A 20,945-nucleotide genomic window follows, 5' to 3' on the forward strand; every position below is an offset into this window, starting at 1 on the left:
TTATAGATTATTTTTGCAGGAATTTTAGATTTACAGAAAAATTACAAAGGTAGTACAAAGAATTCCCCTATAACCGACATGCAGTTTCCCCCCTTATTAACATATTAGGTACATTTAAAATTCATGAACTAGTATTGATATATCTTCTTATTAACTAAAGCATAGAATTTATTCAGATTTCCTTAGTTTTTATCTAACGTCCTTTGCTGATACGGACCCAATCTAGGACACCACGTTACATTTAGTCATCATACCTCCTTAGGTTTCTCTCGGCTGTGACTGTTTCTTTATTTTTGATGACCTTGCAGTTTTGAGGAGTACTGATCAAGCATATTTTAGGATGCCCATCTACTGAAATCTGTCTAATGCTTTTCTCCTATTTAGTCTGGGCTCCTGGGTTTGGAAAGGAAGAACACTGAGGTAAATGCCATTTTCACCACTTCACCTCAAATGCCATGAGTTATGACTATGAGGTTGACCTTGATCACCTGGCTTAGCTAGTGTTTGTCAAGTTTCTACACTGTAGAAAGTTGCTCTTTCCCTCCTTTCCATATTGTACTCTTTGGAAGGAAGGCCCACATTTAAGAGGCAAAGGATTATGCTCCCCTTCCCTGAGGTCACAGAATCTATGTAAATTATGTGGAATTCTACAAAGGAGATTTCTCTCCGCTTCCTCATTTACTAATTCAGTCGTTGATATCAGTATGGACTCATGTATATTGGTTTTGTGCTTTTGGTTATAATCCAATATTTATTTATTTTGTTGCTCAGATTATGTTCTAGCTTCTTTCCTTTCTGGTTCCAGACTCATTTTGCAGATTCCCTTTCCAGGCCTAGAATTCACCATCTTTCCAAAAAGCTCTGGTTCCTTTTATTGGAGAATCATACTAGAAACTAAGATGCTAGGCATATATGTTCACTGCTACTTGAGGGCCATTACTTTTAGGACTTCTCAGCTAATAGAGTAAGAAACTAACCCAAGTATGTATAGTTGACCCTTGAACAGTGTAGGGGGTTAAGGGCACTGACGACCTCACAGTCAAAAACATCTGTATATAACTTTTGACTCCCCCCCCAGAACTTAACTACTAATAGCCTACTGTTGACTGGAAGCCATAAGAATAACATAAACAAAACAAAACAAAACAAAAGAATAACATTAACAGTCAATTAACACATATCTATATGTATTATATACTATATTCTTAAAGTAAGATTGAGAATTGAAAATGTTATTAAGAATATCAAAAGGAAAATACATTTACAGTACTCTAGGTATATTTATTGGAAAAAAAAAGTCCATATATAGATGCACCAGGCTGGGCTGGGACAGGGACAAGGAGATGATAGTGGGCTTGGCTCCGAGATGGCGATGTTTTATAGTCTAGTGGCCTCAGCTCAGCAGTGGCAGTCACTAGGCACACCTGTGGGGTGTGACAGCAGCCTGGAGGCACAGTACAGCCACTCCATCTGCCTGGAGGTATACCTGGCCTGTGACCATTGGCAGCTGTGGCTACCTCTGCGTACACCAGCCCTCAGGAGGCCAAGGGGCTGGGGTACTGCCGCAGAAGAGGGGTCCCTACCCAGCCCGAGAGTGTCTGAGGTCTGTGGCCAACCCAGTACAGCCCTGAAGCCTGAATGATTCAGTGCAGGGATGCAATGGGCATGGGGATCCAAGCACAGTGCCATTCCTGCCCTCTGAGCACGTTCCTCCTCTTCAGCCCAGCCTCCTACCTGCCAGCCCTGGGTGCTGGCATATGGGTGAGCTACCGCCCTGCCCAGATCTAGGGCACGTAGGGGCTTCTGACAGCCTTGGGGAACCTCTTCAGCTATTCAGAGAGCAGCAGGTGCAGCCTCTTTACCAGCTGCCTTTGATTTGGTAAGGACTGGGGTGAGCCCTTATAAATAAATGCCTTGTGGCTTTTGCTGTCAACTCAAAAACAAAATGCATAAAAGTGGAGTCATGCAGTTCAAACCTGTGCGGTTCAGGCTCATCTGTACTCCTGCCTCGCAATATTTCCATATATAACCATCTGTTTCTATATTAAGCTAATCAAGAAGGTTTACTGATATCTCCACCTCTAATCCATTACCATGTAGATCATCTTCACCTTTTTCCCTGCTTGTCTCCCCCTCCCACTCCAACGGTGAGAAACTTGGCTCCTACCATCTACCATCCGTTTCCTTAATTGTTCAATACCAGTGTGCATGTGTGGCAGTATCAGAATTGTTGACCTCCACCCCCATGAGAGATAACTTTATCAACTAGACTACATGCTAATGTGCAGTTCCTTCTAACTTTGATTTCAGAGACACCACTCATTTCCAATAATACTTAGGTCAGCACCGTCCCGCTAACCCCTTTCAGTGAGATGGTCTCATACGTTTGTAATACTGTTGGGTTCTATTATCACAGTCTGCGTCCCATGCTTGGAGCCCCCAACCTCCTAAATGATTTTTTTAATTTGCTTACCTTGAGGTTTACTCCCCATGCTAAAAAAGTTCTGTGGGCTTGACAAATGCATAAATCATGTATCTATCATTATACTATCATAGTTTCACCTTCTTAAAATTTTTCAGTACTTTGCCTATTCAGACCTGCCCCCAAACCCCTGGCAACCACTGATCTTTTCACTACCTTTACTGGATGTCATATCATTGGAATCATACATGTGTTGCCTTTTCAGAGTAGTCTCTTAGGAATCATATATTTCAAGTTCTTCATGTCTCTTCATGGCTTTATTGCTCATTTTTAAAAATCACTGAATAATATTTCACCATGTGGATATATCACAGTTGATCTATCTATTTGCCTATTGAAGTATGCCTTGGTTGCTTCAAGTTTTTGGCAATTATGAATAAAACTGCTATAAACATTCACATGCAGGGTTTTGTGTGAGTATATGTTTCAAATCAAGTGAATACGAGGAATACCAGTTGCTGGATTATATGATAAAACTATAGCTTTGTAGGAAACTATCACGTGGCCTTCCAAGATAGCTATATTATTTGACATTCCCACCATCAATGAATGAGAGTTCTTGGATGTGGCTTCACATCTTTGCCAGTATTTGGTATTATCAAGTTTGGGGGATTTTAATCATGCTAATAAATGTGGTGGTATCTCATTGTTTTTGTCATTCCATAATGACAAATGATGTTGAACCTTTCTTCATGTTCTTTTTTGCCATTTCTACATCTTCTTTGGTGACGTCTGTTTAGAGCTTCCCATTTTGATTTGTTTTCTTAGTCCATTTTTAAAGTTTTTTTGATGTTTTGCATATAAATCTTTTATCCAATCTATGTTTTGCAAATATTTTCTCTAAGTCTATGGCTTGTTTTTTTATTCACTTAATACCTTTTGCAGAGTCAAAATTTTAATGAAATCTGGCCTTTCCATTTTTCTTTCATGGATTGTCCTTTTGTGTTGTATGTTAAAAGTCACTGCCAAACCCTGCGTCACATGGGTTTTTCTCTTCTATTTTTTCTAGAAATTTTTTAGTATTGTGTCTTATTCTTAGGCCTGTGATCATTTTGAGTTAAATTTTGCAGAAAATGTGTGGCTTATATCTAGATTCACTTTTTACATGTGGATGCCCAGTTGTTCTCATACCATACGTTGACAAGACTATCCATTCTGCATTGAATCACCTTTGCTCCCTTGTCAAAGATGAGTTGAACATTTGTGTGTTGGATCTATTTCTGGGTTCTCAATTCTGTTCCAGTATACTCTTTTGCCAATGTCAAACTGTATTAATTACTGTAGTTTTATAGTAAGTCTTAAGGTTTGGTAGGGTCAGTCCTCCAACTTTGTCAGTTTTCTTCAGTATTGTGCTGGGTACTGTGGGTCTTTTGTCTTTCTTGTAAGCTTGAGAATCGGGCTATTGTATAACCACAAAATAGCATGCTGTGATTTTGAGTGGGATTGTATTAAATCTATGGAGGAAGTTGGGAAGAATTGACACCTCAACAAAATCAAGTTTTATAATTCATGAATACTTCATTTACCTAAATCTTCTTTGATTTTTTACATCGAGTCTTATCATTTTCTGCATATCCATTCTGTATGTATTTTGTTAGATTTGTATCTAAGAATTGCATTTTGGGGTGTTACTATAAATAATATTGTGTTTTTAATTTCAAATTCCAATCATTCATTGCTGGCATATAGGAAGGCAAAGGACGTGTATTTTTTTTTACCTTGTATCTCTAACCTTGCTATAATTGCTTACTAGTTCTAGGAGTTTGGAGTTTTTTGTTCTATTTTGGTCAATTAGTTGGCATTTTCTACACAGATAACCATGTCATCTGCAAAGACAGTTTTATTTCTTTGTTCCAATTTCTATACCTTTTATTTCTTTTTTTAAAAAAGATTTTATTTATTCATGAGAGACACAGAGAGACAGAGACATAGGCAGAGGGAGAAGCAGGCTCCCTGCAGAGGCCTGATGTGGGACTCGATCCCAGGACCCTGGGATCACGACCTGAGCCAAAGGCAGATGCTCACTCACTGAGGCACCCAGGTGCCCCTATTTCCTTTTCTTGTGTTATGGCACTAACTAGGATTTTTAGTATGGTTTTGAATAGTCATGGTGAGAGGAGACATCTCTGCCTTGTTCCCAATCTTAGGAGGAAAGCATTCAGATCCACACCATTAAGTATGATGTTAGGTGTAATTTTTTGATTGATGTTCTTTCAGGTTGATTCTTCACATAGACAAAAACTGTAGGGGTTTACTGACCAGATCATTGTCAAGTGAGTTGTCTCTTGCTGCCCAGAACGTCTGTGGGGGCCCTTGATCCATTTAGGAATTAGGGGAGTTTTAGTAGCTTTCAGAAGGACCAGAGATTAATCATCAGAGTCTTGATATGGATCTAGAGCAGCCCAAATATCTCACTGGTGCCCACTTACACTGAAGGGGAAAGAACGTCCTAGCTATTCTCTTGCCTTCCCTTGGTATGTCTAGTTTGGTTTGGTGGTTGTTTTGTCTTGTAGACACAAGGAGCATGGTCCAGGGAGTGCTAAGGAACAGATGAATTCATGACCCCTGACCCTCTGGACCACACCTACCTATTTGCTCCTCCATCCATAGCCCTCCCTTCCCACCTACATTCCCAGTGCTCAGGCATAATCATCACTCTCAACACCTACCCTGTTTTTACTCACCTTGATGGCATTTTTTTTACACTTGTGTCAGAGAAAAATCTATAGTTTTCAAAGTCCATCTCAAATCCTCCCCAGTCTTGCATCCAGAGCTACCTCTGTTCTGCCTGAGGCCCCACAGCCCTGTAGGAGCTCACATGGTTCTCCCTCTGTGCAGCATCCTGAATGTTGTGTTTATATGTCTGCCCCTCCCACCATCTGTGAGCAGAGTGAGGCAGATCCCTATTTCCCAGGCCTATATTCCCAATGCTGGCATGAGGTCAGCTTCAGAAGAGGTGCCTAGTGATGTTTACTAGTTGAATGAATGAAATTACTGGCTTTGCATAAATGGACCCTTTTGTAATTTGCAAAACCTCTGTCTGTCCTTCTCTCCATTCTTGTTGTCCCTGTGGTATTCTTTGGATCCCTGTATGTATTCTGAAGTATAAGAGATGCCTGCAGCTATTCCGTTTCTCATGGAAAAAAAGGAAAAGAAAATTATCATTCATTGTAGACTTATGCTATTCATCTATCAACTTTATAATCCTGGTGTCCTGTGTATTAAATAGGGTGTTTGAGCTCCAAGCCCCAGAATATGCCAACTCAACTAGCTTAAACAATAAGGGAGGGATCCCTGGGTGGCTCAGCAGTTTAGCGCCTGCCTTTGGCCCAAGGCATGATCCTGGAGTCCTGGGATCGAGTCCCACGTGAGGCTCCCTGCATGGAGTCTGCTTCTCCCCCTGCCTGTGTCTCTGCCTCTCTCTCTCTATGTCTTTCATGAATAAATAAAATCTTTTAAAAAAAAAATAAGGAGCTGATTATATCTCTTATAACAGGACACATAAAGCTGGAGTGGTTCCAGGGATGGTGGCCCAACAGTATCAACAAGAACCCCTGTTTTTTTTCTCTACCAATCCTAGCATATTAGTTTCTTCTTTGGATTTGGGCTAGCTCACCTCATGGCCACAAAATGGCTGCAGCAAACCCAGGCATAGCATCCCGACATAATAATGATGAGAAGGAAAAAGATACCTTTTCTTCTTTGGGCCTTCCTTTAAAATGAAGGAAAACTATTAGAGGCTTCTAGAAATTTTTTCTCACTGCTCATTGTATCACAGGGCAGTGCTTGATTCAGTCACTACCAAGGGAATTAAGATGATCATGATTAGCTTAAACCAATCAGGATCTCCCCCTCGAACTTAGGAGGGAGAAGTGTACACCGAAACAAACTGAGGGGTCTTTGAGCAGGAAAAAAGAGTAAAATAAATATTAGTTAGGAAGCCAGCAGTGTCAGCTACAACATTGTTTTGTAGAGAACTGTTTTAGACTGAGTTTCAGGGAGGTTAAATTGCTTCCTTAAGGTCCCACCGCTGATAAAAATAGAAGTTGGATTCAAATCCAGCTCTTTTCAACTCCAAAGCCCATCCTTGTACTTTCTCTGTGGCGCAGCTGGACCCAGAGTCAGCCTGCATTTCCCGGAAAAGCCAAAGCCCCCTTTCTGATGGCAAGCACTTCAGGCAGGAGTTGAGGCAATCACCCTGCTTTCCCGAGCTCGACCTTCAGCTGGGCATTTAATCTGTTTATTAAGTTATGACTAATGGCACTGCGAGACACCAAGGGCTGCACATTCAGACCTAGTTTTAGATTGTTAGTGGAGGTTCAAGGGATAAACATCATATTCCTATTCTGTGCCGAGAAAATTCAATTGCAGCTCTTTTCTCTTTCAGAGCACAGGGATTGGCGTGGGGCTTCTGCTGGGTCCTGCTTGGGTTTAATAGAAATGAAGCCTCCAAAGCAGGCGGGCTGTTTTGGGAAAGTGGCCACTAATGCGGCCCCATGGGGCAGGGGCCAGGCCTGAACTGGGCAGTTTGCATATTCACTTTTACAAACAGTTGGCTCAGAGTCAGCAGTTAATGGGATGGGAATGATGTTCCTGTACCAAATCATTTCCTGAAAAAAAAAAAAAAAACACATTTCCAATTGCAAACATATCTCAGCCTTTCTTCTAGGGTTTGTTATGTCTCTGTGAGTGAATTAAAGAGGCAGGGTAGAGGGGAGTGTTTCTGACTGGGGGTTTTTCATCTGAAAACATTTTAACAATGATGTACACATAAAAAAGATCCTGTTCAGACCCACCTTTAGGAGGCCTTGCAAATATTACATTTCAAGTCACATTTTAGAGGTGTAAATATCTCCATAGTCACAAATTGGCTCTGGCCGCATGCACAACAGTCTTGGAACAGATGCGGCTTTTCTCTGCTTACAAAGTATAAGCACACACATGTGCACACAGGGTCAGGCCAAAATTTATCCCCCCCCCCCTCCAAGAACAAGCTGGAATCTTTCTTTGCATCCTCTGCACTGCTTTGGCAGACTCTGGCTCAATTCTTAACCTGTATAGTTGAACGGTGGTCTTAATGGTTTGGGTTATTCATTTACTCAAAAAATAGTTTTTTAATTTTTTAAAGAGATATTTATTTGTTTTAGTGCATGCGAGCAGTGGGGAGAGGCAGAAGAGGAGGAAGAGGAGCGGAGAGAGAGAGAGAGAGGCAGACTCCCTGCTGACACAGGGAGCATAACTGAGGGCATGATCTCATAACTGAGATCGTGCCCTGAGCCCAAATTTCGATTCAAAAATTCAACTGACTGAGCCACTCAGGTGCCCCACATAATATATTTACACAATTCTTACCAAGTCCCCGGCACTCGTCTAAGTCCTTAATATATATTAACTCATTTAACCTCACCAATCCTAGGAGGTAAGGTAATATTATCACTCCCATTTTGCAGTTGGGAAAACTGAGGTATAAGAAGTTAATGAACTTGACTGAGGTCACAGAGCTAGTAGATCATGGCTTTGAATGTAGGCACTCTGGCTCCTCTTTGGGGATCTAATAGTGAACAAAATAGAAAAAGTGCCAGTCTTCCCACAGTTTATTTTCTGGCACGGGGGAATAGACAACAGACATATGATTAATAATTATTTCAGGGATGCCTGGGTGGCTCAGCAGCTGAGCGCCTGCCTTCCGCTCAGGACGTGATCTTAGAGTTCTGGAATCAAGTCCTGCATCGGGCTCTGCTTGGAGCCTGCTTCTCCCTCTGCCTGTGTCTCTGCCTCTCTCTGTGTCTCTTGTGAATAAATAAATAAAATCTTTTTAAAAATTGTTATTTCAGATTGTGATGAGTGTTCTGAAGAAAATATAACATGGGAGGGAGCAGGGGGCTAATCAGAAGGCCTTGTAGGTGTGAGTAAGGAGTTTAAGCTTTATTCTGATTGTAATGGGAAGCCAAGGAGAGCCTAAAGCAGAAGAATGTATGATGCTATTTACATCCTTCTAGATCATCCTGACTCTGCAGTGGGAAGGAGACAGGGGTGGGGAAGATGCTTCGGAAAGCAGTAGACCGGTTAGAAGGTGATTCTGGTTGTCCAGGTGAAAGATAATGGTGGCCTGACCCAGGATGTGGTGGTGAAGACGGTGAGAAGTGGTTGGCATTGGATCCTGGTTTAGAGGTGGAGCCCGCAAAACTTGCCAATGTATTAGATGCAAAACATGAGGAAGAAGGAGAAGTTAAGGGTGGTTTTTTTGGATTTTGGCTTAAACCATTATATAAATGGTGATGCCATTTCCTGAAGAAGAGAAGAACCGGGAAATGACGGTCTTGTTTTAGTGATGTTATGGTGGGGGTGAGGGTGTTGACAATCATTATGTTTCGGATGTATACATTTGAGGTCTCTAATAATGGACAAACAAGGAGACATCAGGTAAGCCTGGAGCTTGGGGTCAGGCCGAGTGAGATTTAAATGTGGACATCATCAGCCTTTGGGTATATGGACTCAACCAGGACAACACCATCCAATTGAATTTCTGGTAATGATGGACAGCGTTACATCTGTGGTGTCTGGCATGGTAGCCACGAGCCACCTGTGGGTCAGTGAACACTTGCAGTGTGGTTGGTACAACAGAGAAACCGAATTTTTAATTCATTTAAATGTGCATAGCCTCATGCGGCTGGAGGCTACTGTACTGATAGTGCAGACCGGAGGTGGACTGTCAGTAGAGAAGGTTCTGGGCAGGAGCTGGCATCTTTACCAGCCAGTACACCCAGCCTCGCACCCCCATTTAAGCATGACATACCTCCACTGCCCAGTGCTTGCACAGCAGTGCTTGTTCTGGGGTGGAAATCTTGCCGCTTTGGGAGAAACAGCCTGGAAAAGAAAGCAGACTGCTAGTCTGAAGAGGAATCGTGGAAGAAATTGTAGGAGTCTAATGCAACCACAGGAGTCCATTGTTTTCCACTAGAAAGCAAATGCGACCCTCTGCTTATTAGAATCATTTCAGCCTTGAAGGTGTGGCTTTTATTTTTCAGCCGTGCTTCATGGGGAGAATGGCAGAGAGTGGTGGGTGTCTGTGAATTTGCAGATTCAAGACCGTGACTGGCTGATATCCCATGTGAATGTCAAGAGCCCACAGCGACAGGACTAAATACCAGCTTCATAATGCAAGTTGTGTCTCTTTAGGGTAGAGTGTGTTTCACTCTCTTTGTTAGGCAATCTCGTTCCCAGTCCAACTGCAAACATCAGTGAGTTTGCTAATATGAAAGGACTCTTTGTAAGTGGCTGCCTTGGGCTCAAGAGTTCTTGCAAGTATATGCTGGCAGTCGAGGAGGCCAGAGTCCATAAAAAAATAAATAAATAAAATTGGAAAGATGGGACATTGCTTCTATTAAGGTTGATGGCTGCTGCCATATTAGCTCTTTGAGAGCCCTTGGTGACCAGTGCCTTCAGAGAAAATGGTCTTTCTGTGCTTAATTGGTGAAAAGTAATTATCCAAACTGGAAGTGAATGGAGGTGAGGAGATTTCAGTCACTGATTTTAGAGGGAGGTGATCCAAGGTCAGTGCCCAGCAAGTGCCCGTCACACAGTGGTTTTGTGGTAGGGATTTGTTTTTCCCTAAGGCTTCATTTCCGGGGGGCGGGAGGGGACACATAGAGGGGAGCAGGCTGGAAGTCTTTAGTGGCCATTGACCTCTTTCTGTTTTTTTCTTTGAGGAAAGTGGAATTGTAGATTTCTAGGATTTGAAAACAGTGAAAGGACTCGCTGGCCAGCCAGTGGAGCTCTTGACGTTCAGTTGAGGAAGTGGACTTGCGAGGGGAGGCCCCCAACTCATTAGGGCTGAAGGACAGGACCGGAGCCCAGAAAGAGGCTGGATTGAGGCATTCTCGAGAACAGCAGGCTGGGGTAGGGTGGAGTGAGAAGAGATTATCCTCATCAGAAAAATACTCAGGGAAGCCAAACAAGGAGAGAAGGCGGAGGAGGGTTGCTCCAAGGATGGCAATGGCTTACAATGGAAATGTAGCCTTGGCTTTGGTGACCTTGTTCACCCCAGTGGTTACTGGGCACCCAACGTGCACCGGACAGCAAGCCCTGGAAGGGGAGGGGCAGGCAGGGATCTGAGAGGGCAGTGCCCACCTCACTTGTGTTTATCCTGAGCTCCTGTCTGGGAACAAGCAGCGGCCCCTCTGTGTCCCCCAGAAAAGAGAGTGAGGTGATAGTTGGAAGAGGGGCCATGAAGGGGCCTGCTCGGTCCTCTTCACGGGGAGAGGCAGGGAATCTCCTGCAGGCTGAGTAACAGCTGTCACACGTAACCTCAGTGGTTTCAGGAATGGCAATCTCCAACACGCTTGTCATCCATGGGCACAGTGTGACCCTGCCTCTGTTCTCCCTGCAGTATCAGAGCTTCAGGAGGAAGGCATGAACGCCATCAACCTGCCCCTCAGCCCGATCCCCTTCGAGCTGGACCCGGAGGACACCATGCTGGGTAACTGGGTCTCTTGTTCTCTGGGTTACCCTCATGCCTTCCAGCAGAGCCACCCCCACTGACTGCCTTTTTCTTTTAAAGAGGAGAATGAAGTGCGGACGATGGTGGACCCAAACTCCCGCAGTGACCCCAAACTGCAAGAACTGATGAAGGTAAGAAGAAATTAGCCTGCCCCAGGCTCAACCAGCATCTGTAGAGCCCCTGCTCTGGGCGGCCTGCACCGAAGCCACTGCCGAGTGAACTGGGAGTCCTGGGCAGTCATGGTCCCGCAGGTGGACAACTCAAATTTAGCAAAGATGGGACATGGGTGCTGCCCCACAAATGGTGTTGGTCACAAGCGCTGGAGAAGTTAGCACAGATGAGCTCACACGTGCCAGGGTCTTAGAGTTCATACAGTCTTCCCACTGCTTTTCTCAGGGACCCTCGAAGGCATCCTGCAAGTGGGACTGCATATCCTCCCCACTTACCCATGAGGCAAATGAGTCTTAGAAAAGCCAGTGGTTTGTGTTTGGTCACAGCTGAGGAGAGGAGATGGAATTCAAGCAGAAGTAGATGAGATTAAATGAAGTAGTGTACGTTGTGCCTGCCATAGGGGCTGGCGGGTACTCATCCCCTGCAAAATGTCCATGCCATCCCCCTTTGGATTCCTCATCCTCTGTTTTTCTTCTTCAGCTTCTCCAACCTGCCCTCAAAACAAGACAGAAAGGCACTGGATGCCAGAGTGGTTCGTTCAAAATGTGAACCGGATCCATCATTTTCCTACTCAAACCCTGTGTATAGATTCCTACCAACTGAAGGTTGAGGCCCATGCTCCTGAGGGTGGTGGTATTTGGGGTCTCATACTCTAGCTGCCTCTCTAGCTGTCCCTATTAGAGTCTGATGACTGGTCACCACTACTCAAACCCTTCTATCTCCTTCACTAAATGGTGAGGTGCTCAGGAGACTCTTTTTGCATCATTGTACCCCCAGGATCCAGCACAGAATGTGACATGGAGCAGCTATTCCTAAATGCTGGATGGGTGGGGATAGATGGAAATGGCTGGCTGGAGGGAGGGAAGGAGAGAAGGGTAAGGAGGGAAGATCCTATGGACAGTAGAACAATGTAGAACAATGTACTGTGAAGGCCCCAGGCTCCACCCAGGTGTGGGAACCCAGCCCAGCTACTGCCCCTGTTATAAAGGGAATCTGTTTATACTCAAAGGAGTCAAATGCAAAGGGTGATGTTCCGTGTGACTCCTCAGGCAACTACTCCAAAATTGTAGGTAGTTGCCTGAGGCCTGTCCTCAGGGGAGGGGACAGAGCCCAAAGATCCCAGAGGAACCTTCTTATGCTGAGGAAATTGCTCTGTATCTTGGTTGTGGTGGTTACATAAATGACCAAAACTCACCAAACCATAGCTTTAATATCAGTTAATATCAGTTAATTTTACTGTATATAAATAATATAATAAGCAAATGAGCTGAAAAAATTTAAAACAGAGAGCAATGGACTTGGACCAGCTACAGTTTCCTTATCTGAAAAAATGAAGTGAATGATCTGTCCCTCTCAGAGGTATTGTGCAGATTAACTCTACGAGATGCCCCATGGAATGGCTCCGCTCGGTGCTTGGTGCAGAGGGTGCTCAGGTAATGGCAGCCGCTAAGAGAGACACGAGAGAGGAGACCGCACTGGCCCCACGGAGAGGTAGCTTGGGGCCAGGAGATCAGTCCCTTAGAGGGGGATGGAGAGTTCGGTTCCTGTGTCTGTCCATGATCCACGATGTGACCTTGGCAAATATGTTCACTTCTGTGTGTGATCTCCCCTCCTGAGCATGGGGGTGACAGTAACCACCTGGCCGAGTGTCATAATGAGGGAGAGCTTTATTCATTCGTAAGATGTACCTCCACCAATCTTTTGGCCTTTGCCATACGTAATTCTTTTCTGCTATCTGAACTGGGAAGTATCTTCCTCCTCCATTTTGGAGGTGGGCAATCAGAGGCTCAGAGCAGAAACTGGCCTGCCTTAGATTCATAGATTGTGGACATGCACAGAGGCTCCTAGATGACAGAGCTACACAAATCAGTTAGTGGGTAACTAACCCCAGTTTATAGACCTCCATACCATTGCCTGGTACATCCCTTACCCCCAAACACCGTGTGAATGTAGCTTGCCATTGGGGTAAGGGATGGTAAGGGGCCACAAGATATTAACAGAGACACTGCTAACAGGTGTCACCAGCACTGGAAGCTCTTGCACCAGAAAAAGAACAGGGTCCCCAGGGCTCACACCATGTTGTGACCACATACTGAATCACAGGGGCCAGTTCTGCTTTCCAAATCGGAAGCTCATTTAGATTTTAACTGTCCAGGATAAGAAAGCTAATCTATAGGAAAATACGAATGACTTTTCTCTTATTCGATCTCTCTCCCCGGTAGGTATTAATTGACTGGATTAATGACGTGCTTGTCGGAGAAAGAATCATTGTCAAAGACCTGGCTGAAGATTTATATGACGGACAAGTCCTGCAGAAGCTCTTTGGTGAGAAGGGGGTTGAGTGTTGCGGTGGAGATCTTTGATCTGCAGGTGGATGGCTCACCGACTCCTAGTTAGGGGCTTGTTCTCAGTTTACAGCAGCTCGTGTGCAGTGGACTGTAGATGTGTAGAGTGTGGGATACAGACCGGTGGGGCGTAGAGGTGTCCTTCTGGAATCTGTTTTACACGAATGAATGGCAGAGGGAGTTCAATGACCACATGGGGCTGTTGCTCCTAGCAGTCGAAGGCCATCAGCTGGGGAGATGAAGATTCCAGTGAATACTGGAAAACATGCCTTACCCTCTCCAGAAAGTTGTGTATTTGTGGCCTCTGTAGGTATATTTACGTGTGTGTGTGTGTGTGTGTAAGTATATGTTTGTATACCTCTGTCACCTGTGGGTGTGTGTGTGTGTCTATATGAGTGTGTGTTTGTGTGCATGGATGTGTACTTCTGTGATCCATGGACCTGTGTGTATGGGTTCCTCTGTGTACCCTCTCTAGGTCAGGTGCAAGTATGTGGGAGCCTGTGCCTCTGTGATGTTCGGCCTCTGCGTGTCTAGATGTGTTATGTCTGGGAAGGTGTGTGTCCATTCACAGTGTTCCCATGAAAAATATAAGGCCTCCGGGGAAAGAAAGGTGAATTCAGGGGTGATCTCGGTGTTGAAAGGCCAAGTTCAGCCTGAATTAGTTTGAACTTTCCTCAACTGCTCCCCATTTTCTCTCTTGTCCCAAACCTCTGCTCCAGATTCTAGACTTTCATTCCTAGCTGTCCACTCAGCTGTGTGCACCTCACACAAAGCTCATCTACTTTTCCCAAGATACTCCTTGACCTCTGAGTTAATAGAACCCCTTCTCCCTCTTTCTTGCCACTTCCAGAGAGGTGGGAGGCCTCCAGGGTGCATTTCTTCTTGCACCCATTGTCTCCCTGCCACCTTCCCTTGTTGGCACTACTGAAACAGCTTCCGACCTCACCTCTGTGCCTCCCCTCTCACTGGCCCCAGCCCACTCGCACGGCACCAGCAGAGGAGCCTCCTCCAGACTCAAGTCTAGTCTTGCCAGTTCTTGCCCTCCCCTACTAGGGGGACCCAGGCAGGCCCCATGGCACCACATTCAGACATATCCACAGCCACTACCAGCTGTCTTCTCAACCTCAGATCCAGACACCTTCACACGTGTGGTTTTTGTAATGTAAGGTGCTGAGTATCGTGCCTGACACACAGTGAGTGTCCCATCAATATCTTTCATCATTTTCATTAGTACTAGCTTTATTTTTTTAAAGATTTTATTCATTCATTCATGAGAGACAGAGTGAGAGATGCAGAGACACAGGCAGAGGGAGAAGTAGGCTCCCTGTGGGGAGCCTGATGCAGGACTCGATCCCAGGACCCCAGGATCATGCTCTGAGCCAAAGGCAGATGCTCAACCACTGAGCCACCCAGGCGCCCTGACTTTATTATTTTTGTGAATACCCTTGTTGTGTTATTAGGTAAATGTCTGTGGGTTTCTCGAGGGCAGGAACACCACCTCATACTCATTTATCCAGGCTTCTCCAGTTTGCCTGCACATATTGCCTGGCACTTAATCAATGTGTATTAAATGAACGAATGATATAAATTCTAGTAATTTCCAGGAAGCTAAACTGATTTGGTACCCAAACATCAATATTAGTGGGTGTTTAATATTTAAAGGCTTGTAAACACAATTGAACACAGAGAGGAAAAGGCTTTGGCACGTGTCCGTGTGGAAAAGCCGTGAGCCTCAACTGAGCATCTCCTTCTGCGACTGCGGCTTTTAACTCCCCCCGCAGATTTCTGGTTGGGATCTGAAAGTGTCTCGAGATGCTCTGTGTGGGGCTTTCAAGGCAAGGGTGGAACGTGGCCATGGAGTGATGGAACATGGTCATGAGGTAATCTCGCTGCTGTGAATGGTTCCAGAACCGCCCAACATCGCGTCCGTGTGGCCCCGAGTCAGGCACAGAGCAGTCACATTCGATTATTTCAGATCCCAGCCTTCCTGCTGAAAAGGTGATGATGCTTTTTGTCAACCTAAGTTTAGACCCTTTGTAGGTCGATGGCTGGGCACACATATTAAAAAGCTATATAGGCAGGCTAGCCAGCTGGAGAGAACTGGTTTACTGGTAAAAATATGCCTCAGTAGCTCCTGGGAAGAGTCAGTCTGGAGATAGTTTGGGGACCCTCTAACCTCAACTCCCCCTCTGGCTGTTTTGCTATCTTCCTCTTTCCCAGCAAAGTTTCTCAAAAGAATATTTGGCCCTGTATCTGCTTCCCCACCATTTATCATTCCCCGCTGAGGTACAAGCTGGGTACCACCCCACACCTCCACCGGCTTTCCCTTCTGAGGTCATCATGTCTATTCTGGTGACGTCCTGTGCTGTGGCATCCGACACTACTGAACATCTGGCCCCCCTTCCCCAGGGCAGGAGGTTCCTGGGATCTCATGCCCAGTTCCCTTCTGCCTCTGACACACCCCGCTTCCCCGATTTCATCTGCCTTTCTTCTCTGTGTAATGGTGGCCCCTTCTCTTATTTTCTCACATCCTCTTCCTGGGTGTTTCACCTCCTTCTCCATTTCAGCCATCACCTCTCTGATAATCACTCTCTGAAGGTATAACATCTTTTCTTTTTAATATCTATTTGACAGCACAAGCAGGGGGAGCAGCAGGCAGAGGGAGGTGGGAGGAGCAGGCTCCCTGCTCAGCAGGGAGCCCAATGTGGGGCTCGATCCCAGGACCCTGAGATCATGACCTGAGCTGAAGGCAGACACTTAACCGCCTGAGCCATCCAGGTGCCCCTGTAAGGTGATCTGCTTTCTAGGCATACCCACCTGGGTGTCACACAGGCACCTTGGAACCATCCCAAAAGCTGCTTATCGTCCCCCTCCTCACCAAAAGACATTCTGCTTTCCATAGCCATGCATGGTGTCACAACCACACTGCCGTTGCTCCGATTAGAAACCTGGGAGTCATCCTCTCTTGCTCCTTCTCTTTCATCCCTCATAGTCTGTCCCAAATTATGACCACCATATTCCCATATGTAATGTGTCAAACATCCCATTTCTCAACCAGGTAGTATGTGTAAAGCACTTAGAAAGTACTGGCTCGAGCTCCCTTCAGCAGCACACATACTAAAATTGGAACTATACGGAGAAGATTAGCATGGCCCCTGTGCAAGGATGACACGCAAATTCATGAAGCGCTCCATATTTTTTCAGGAAGTTTCCAATTGTCTTGATGTTAATGCCTTGCTAGAGGGAAAAGCAATCTTTAACTTGACAGTGACAAGACCTCCAGTATCTTATAGGTCTTCCTTAGCATATGAAAATCCTTTTGAAATCTCTGTTTTTGCTTACCTCCCCCAACTGTGCATTATCTAATCACAGGGGCAGGGCCAGGGCAGCAGCTCTTTCTGCCCACAGGTCCTGTCCCTGTGCTTTGATAAAACCACCATTTTGCTCGAAAGAAAGAAAAAAAAAGAAAGAATGAATGAATGAACTGGCTTCCTACGTGCTAGGTTGCTGGAGCTTTCTCCACCATCTTCCAGTCCCACTGCTGCCACCTTAGCTTCTCTGGCTCCAAAAATCCTTTTCTCTGTGGTGTGCCGCTTCCTGCCTTTGGTAGACCTCTAAGAGCTTCCAGATCCTCTTTAGAGTTTACTATTTATCTTAATATTAAATAGGCCATTTGTGAATGGGATTTTAACTTTCATTTGAACTAATTTTGGACTTAGAGGTTCAGAGAGAGTACAGAGTTCCTGACCCCCCAGCCCAGTTCCCTCTAATGCTAACGTCTTACCTGACCACAGTACAAGGACAAAACTAAGAAATCAACCTTAGCGCGATACTTAACTAAGTTACAGAATTTATTTGGATTTCGCCAGTTTTTTACATTCACGTCCCTTTTCAGCTCTTGAATCTAATGCAGGATCCCATGTTGTATTCAGTTGTCAGGTCCCCTCCAACCTGTGACAGTCTTTGTCTTTCTCGTCTTTCATGACCTTGACACTTTTGAAAAAGGGCTGATTATTTTGTAGAATGGCTCCCAACTTGGGTTTGTCTGATGTTTTCTGATGATTAGATGAAGGCCACAGAAGTGACGGGTCCTCAGTGTATCTTATCAGGGAGTACATGATGTTAGCGGGTCTTATTACTGGTAAGTTAACCCTGATCACTTGGTTAAGGTGGGGCCTATCAGATTTCTTCACTGTGAAGTCACTATTTTTCTTAGTAATCCATGTATTGAGGGGCAAGGGAGATCATTTAAGATTATGCAAATATCTTGCTTTCCCTTAAATTTAAATAAATGATTGAAATTATCAACCCTATTTTATACTTTGTATTGTATATTAGTCAGCGTTCTAGAGAAGCAGAACCAATAGGAGACATACGGAGATAGGGCCGGAGATAGAAACTAACAGTGTGCTGGGCACCATTCAGGTGAGCCAGGGAGGTCTGGGAAGGGCCATCCACATCATCCAGAAGATAAGAGGGTACGTGTTCTGCCTTAGAGGCTGCTCCTCATGAGCCTGGCTGTTTCTCTGTACCTTTGGTGTTGCTACCAGGGAAGACGCAGATGCTGGCCATCCGGGCCTGCCTCTTTCTGATGCTACCCCCACCCTCTCACATCTCTCACACCAACAGCTCCAGCCCTCTCCACACCTCAGGACAAAATCTTGCTGTATTTGCATCCCCAACACCTAGGCAATAGACAGGACTGAGAGAGGCAGGAGAGGAAGGATTCTAGAAAAATGCCTACACTAGATAATCATTTCATGGGAACATAACCTTTCCTGACTTAGGATAGCTCTGTGAGTTTCCTTAGGGTATGTTTTATTTTACTGATTCTTATCTTTAAACATGTGCTCCCCTGTTTAGAGGGATGAAAGTCATAAGGCTCTTCCCTCTGGTTTTCACAATTGCATATGCCCGAAACAGGGTATTTTTTTCAAGCATGTGACAGAGAAAGGTCCCCTGGGCATAAAGGTTCTGGAGGAGGGTTTGTTGGTTTTTGTTTTTTTTAATTTTTTTTTAATTTTAGTGTGTGTGTTTGTCTTTGTCCCTGATAGACCCTAGAGAGCACCGACCTTACTTACTTACTTACCTAGTCTTACACTTACTTACTTACTTACTTACACTTACTTACTTACTTACTTACCTAGTCTTACACCGACCTTACTCTTGTCAATTAATATTCATTAAGCAACAACCATTTCATTTGCTACATGCTAACTGCTGAGTTTAGGGATATAAAAGCAAACATGTTGCAGGGTAACATACATTGTAACACAGGGCCTCCCTGTAACTCATGGCCTAGGGGCACAAAGGGCTGTGGGATATCAAGTAGTTTAGGAAAGGTACCTTCAAAGAGGGGACATTTTGAATGTAGCCTTGTGGAAGGAGAATTTCAACCAGGTGTAGAGGGAAAAGAACATTTTAGCACAAAAAGCTGCTGGTACACCCTTGACTTCCATGGAGGCAGAATGTTGTGCAGACAATGAGGGCATGGGAAGGTGATCATCAAGATTAGTTATGCAGGACGTGTGGCTAACACAGATGAGACCCAGCACCTGGACCTTGATTTCTTACACCAGTCTCCAATAATAGAAACCAGGGTATTTGGAGAATTGGCAAACTCTCGGACTGGAGCATTTTGCTGTGCCAAAAAGAGGGTCTGAGAAAGTATATGTATCTGTGGGGAAAGTATTCAAGATCAACCTAAAGCAGCCCCATTGGCTAATGGTGGAAGAATTTGAGCACATAAATGAATGACAGTAATAATGGGTTATAGTCCAAAGTGTAAAATCAATATCCCTAAGCTCATGTTGATATAAATAGCTAAATAAATGAGAGAAAAGGGACAACTCTTTCCCACTGAATAATTGTAAATTATTCACATATTTACAACCCCCTCAAAGAAGTAAAAGTTTGAGTGGTTTGCATTTTAGTGACTGGCTTCCATGATTATGGTATGGAGCTGGGGAAGGCAAGTAGCTCTGCAGTAGAGAAACAAGGTACAGACCCTGCTTTGACCAGGTGATCAAAGTTAACATCACCAATGATAAATCACATTGATAGCATGTACCCTTGATACGATACAATGAAAAGAGCACTTCACTTCTGTGGTTTTCCTCCCCAACCCATAACCTCAGTCTAACACTGAGAAAAATATAGGAAGAACTCAGTGCTCCTCAAAACTGTCAAGGTCATGAAGAGCAAGGAAAGTCTGAAAACCTATAAAAGAATAGAGGATGCTAAAGGTGACAGTGATGAGTAGGTGTGAACAGAAAAAGGACATTAGGGGAAAACTAGTGAAACCCAAAGTATGGAGTTAATATTCATGTACCAATGTCAATTTAGTAGTTGTTAACAGTGGGTGAAACTGGATTCAGAATATGAAGGAACTGTCTGAACTATAGTTTTTAGCTTTTCTATAAGTCTAAAAACCATTCTAAAATGAAAATTTTTATTTAGAGAAAGAGAAAGAGCCTGCATTATAGACAACCTTGAACAAAGAAGTTTAGACTACATTGGGTGGGTGGCAGTAGTAACTGCTGATGGCCTGTGAGCCAAGTGACATGATCAGAAATGGGGCTTTTGAAGATGATCTAGAAGCAGTAGAGGAAGTACCAGCACAGCATCTCCTTGTAATGATGATGTCAAACTAGAGGGGGGGCTGTATGGATGGGGAAAAGCTTCCAGAAAACCTAGCGATACAAGGAATAAGCAACTAAAGGAAACTGGTGGATGTTGAATGGGGATGGCCCCATGAATCCCAGGGAGAGCAACATCTTGAAGGGTTTGATCATATTGGTTTTGACAGTCACTTCCCCACACCCAACAGTAAGTAGGCTGAAGTAGAAACTGTGAAAACAGAGAGGAATGAAGAGAAGGACAGGAGACTAAGTTCCAACCTTGGCTCTACCACTACAACATTTCTCTGCAGCTCAGGTCACTCTTCTGTAAAACCAGGATGATGGCCTCTACAACCTCACAGCTGAGCTAATACAGTACCACTAGCCACGTGTAGCTATTAAAAGTAATCAAAAGTAAAAACGTATGTACTTAGTCACACCAGCTACACTTCAAATGCTTGATAGCCACTTGTGTGTGTCTAGTGACTACATTCAGAGAGTGCAGAAATGAATATCTCTGTCATAGCAGTAAGTTCTTTTGGACAGCACGCTCTAAGGTCTTCCTGCTCTAACAGTCATTGATTCTAGAACACTTGCAGGTAATGCGTACTGCTATTCTTAAACTGGAGGAGGCATTTTTCTGGCCTCAAGCTGGTCACCCAGCTTGAGGCCAGGATAGAAAGGATCTTCTTATTTTTTTATTTATAAGTAATAGAGAAGCTCTCTCAAATTTCTTATGAAGTGGAAGTGCAGAGCTGTACATATGGTATGTCACTGTGTGTGGGAGTTGAGGGACACCTCTAATGCTTGAGTTTGTAGAGAACATC

The 20,945-nt window shown here is 44.4% G+C and overlaps 1 protein-coding gene and 1 non-coding gene across 2 annotated transcripts in view; both read left to right on the top strand.

The window, feature by feature from the left end:
* The window catches only part of PARVA (parvin alpha), a 166,080-nt gene that overhangs the window by 88,922 nt on the left and 56,213 nt on the right, over positions 1-20,945 (top strand). Inside the window, 3 exon segments of the mRNA XM_025459516.3 lie at positions 10,872-10,961; positions 11,043-11,113; positions 13,376-13,478. Coding sequence (XP_025315301.1) covers positions 10,872-10,961; positions 11,043-11,113; positions 13,376-13,478 — 264 coding nt within the window.
* LOC112667994 (U6 spliceosomal RNA) lies at positions 16,592-16,698 on the top strand. The gene has a single exon (XR_003141375.1). It is a non-coding gene; the product is annotated as a U6 spliceosomal RNA (small nuclear RNA).

This window comes from Canis lupus, chromosome 21 (genome assembly GCF_003254725.2).
Source record: "Canis lupus dingo isolate Sandy chromosome 21, ASM325472v2, whole genome shotgun sequence".
In the NCBI taxonomy this organism is placed as follows: Eukaryota; Metazoa; Chordata; class Mammalia; order Carnivora; family Canidae; genus Canis; species Canis lupus.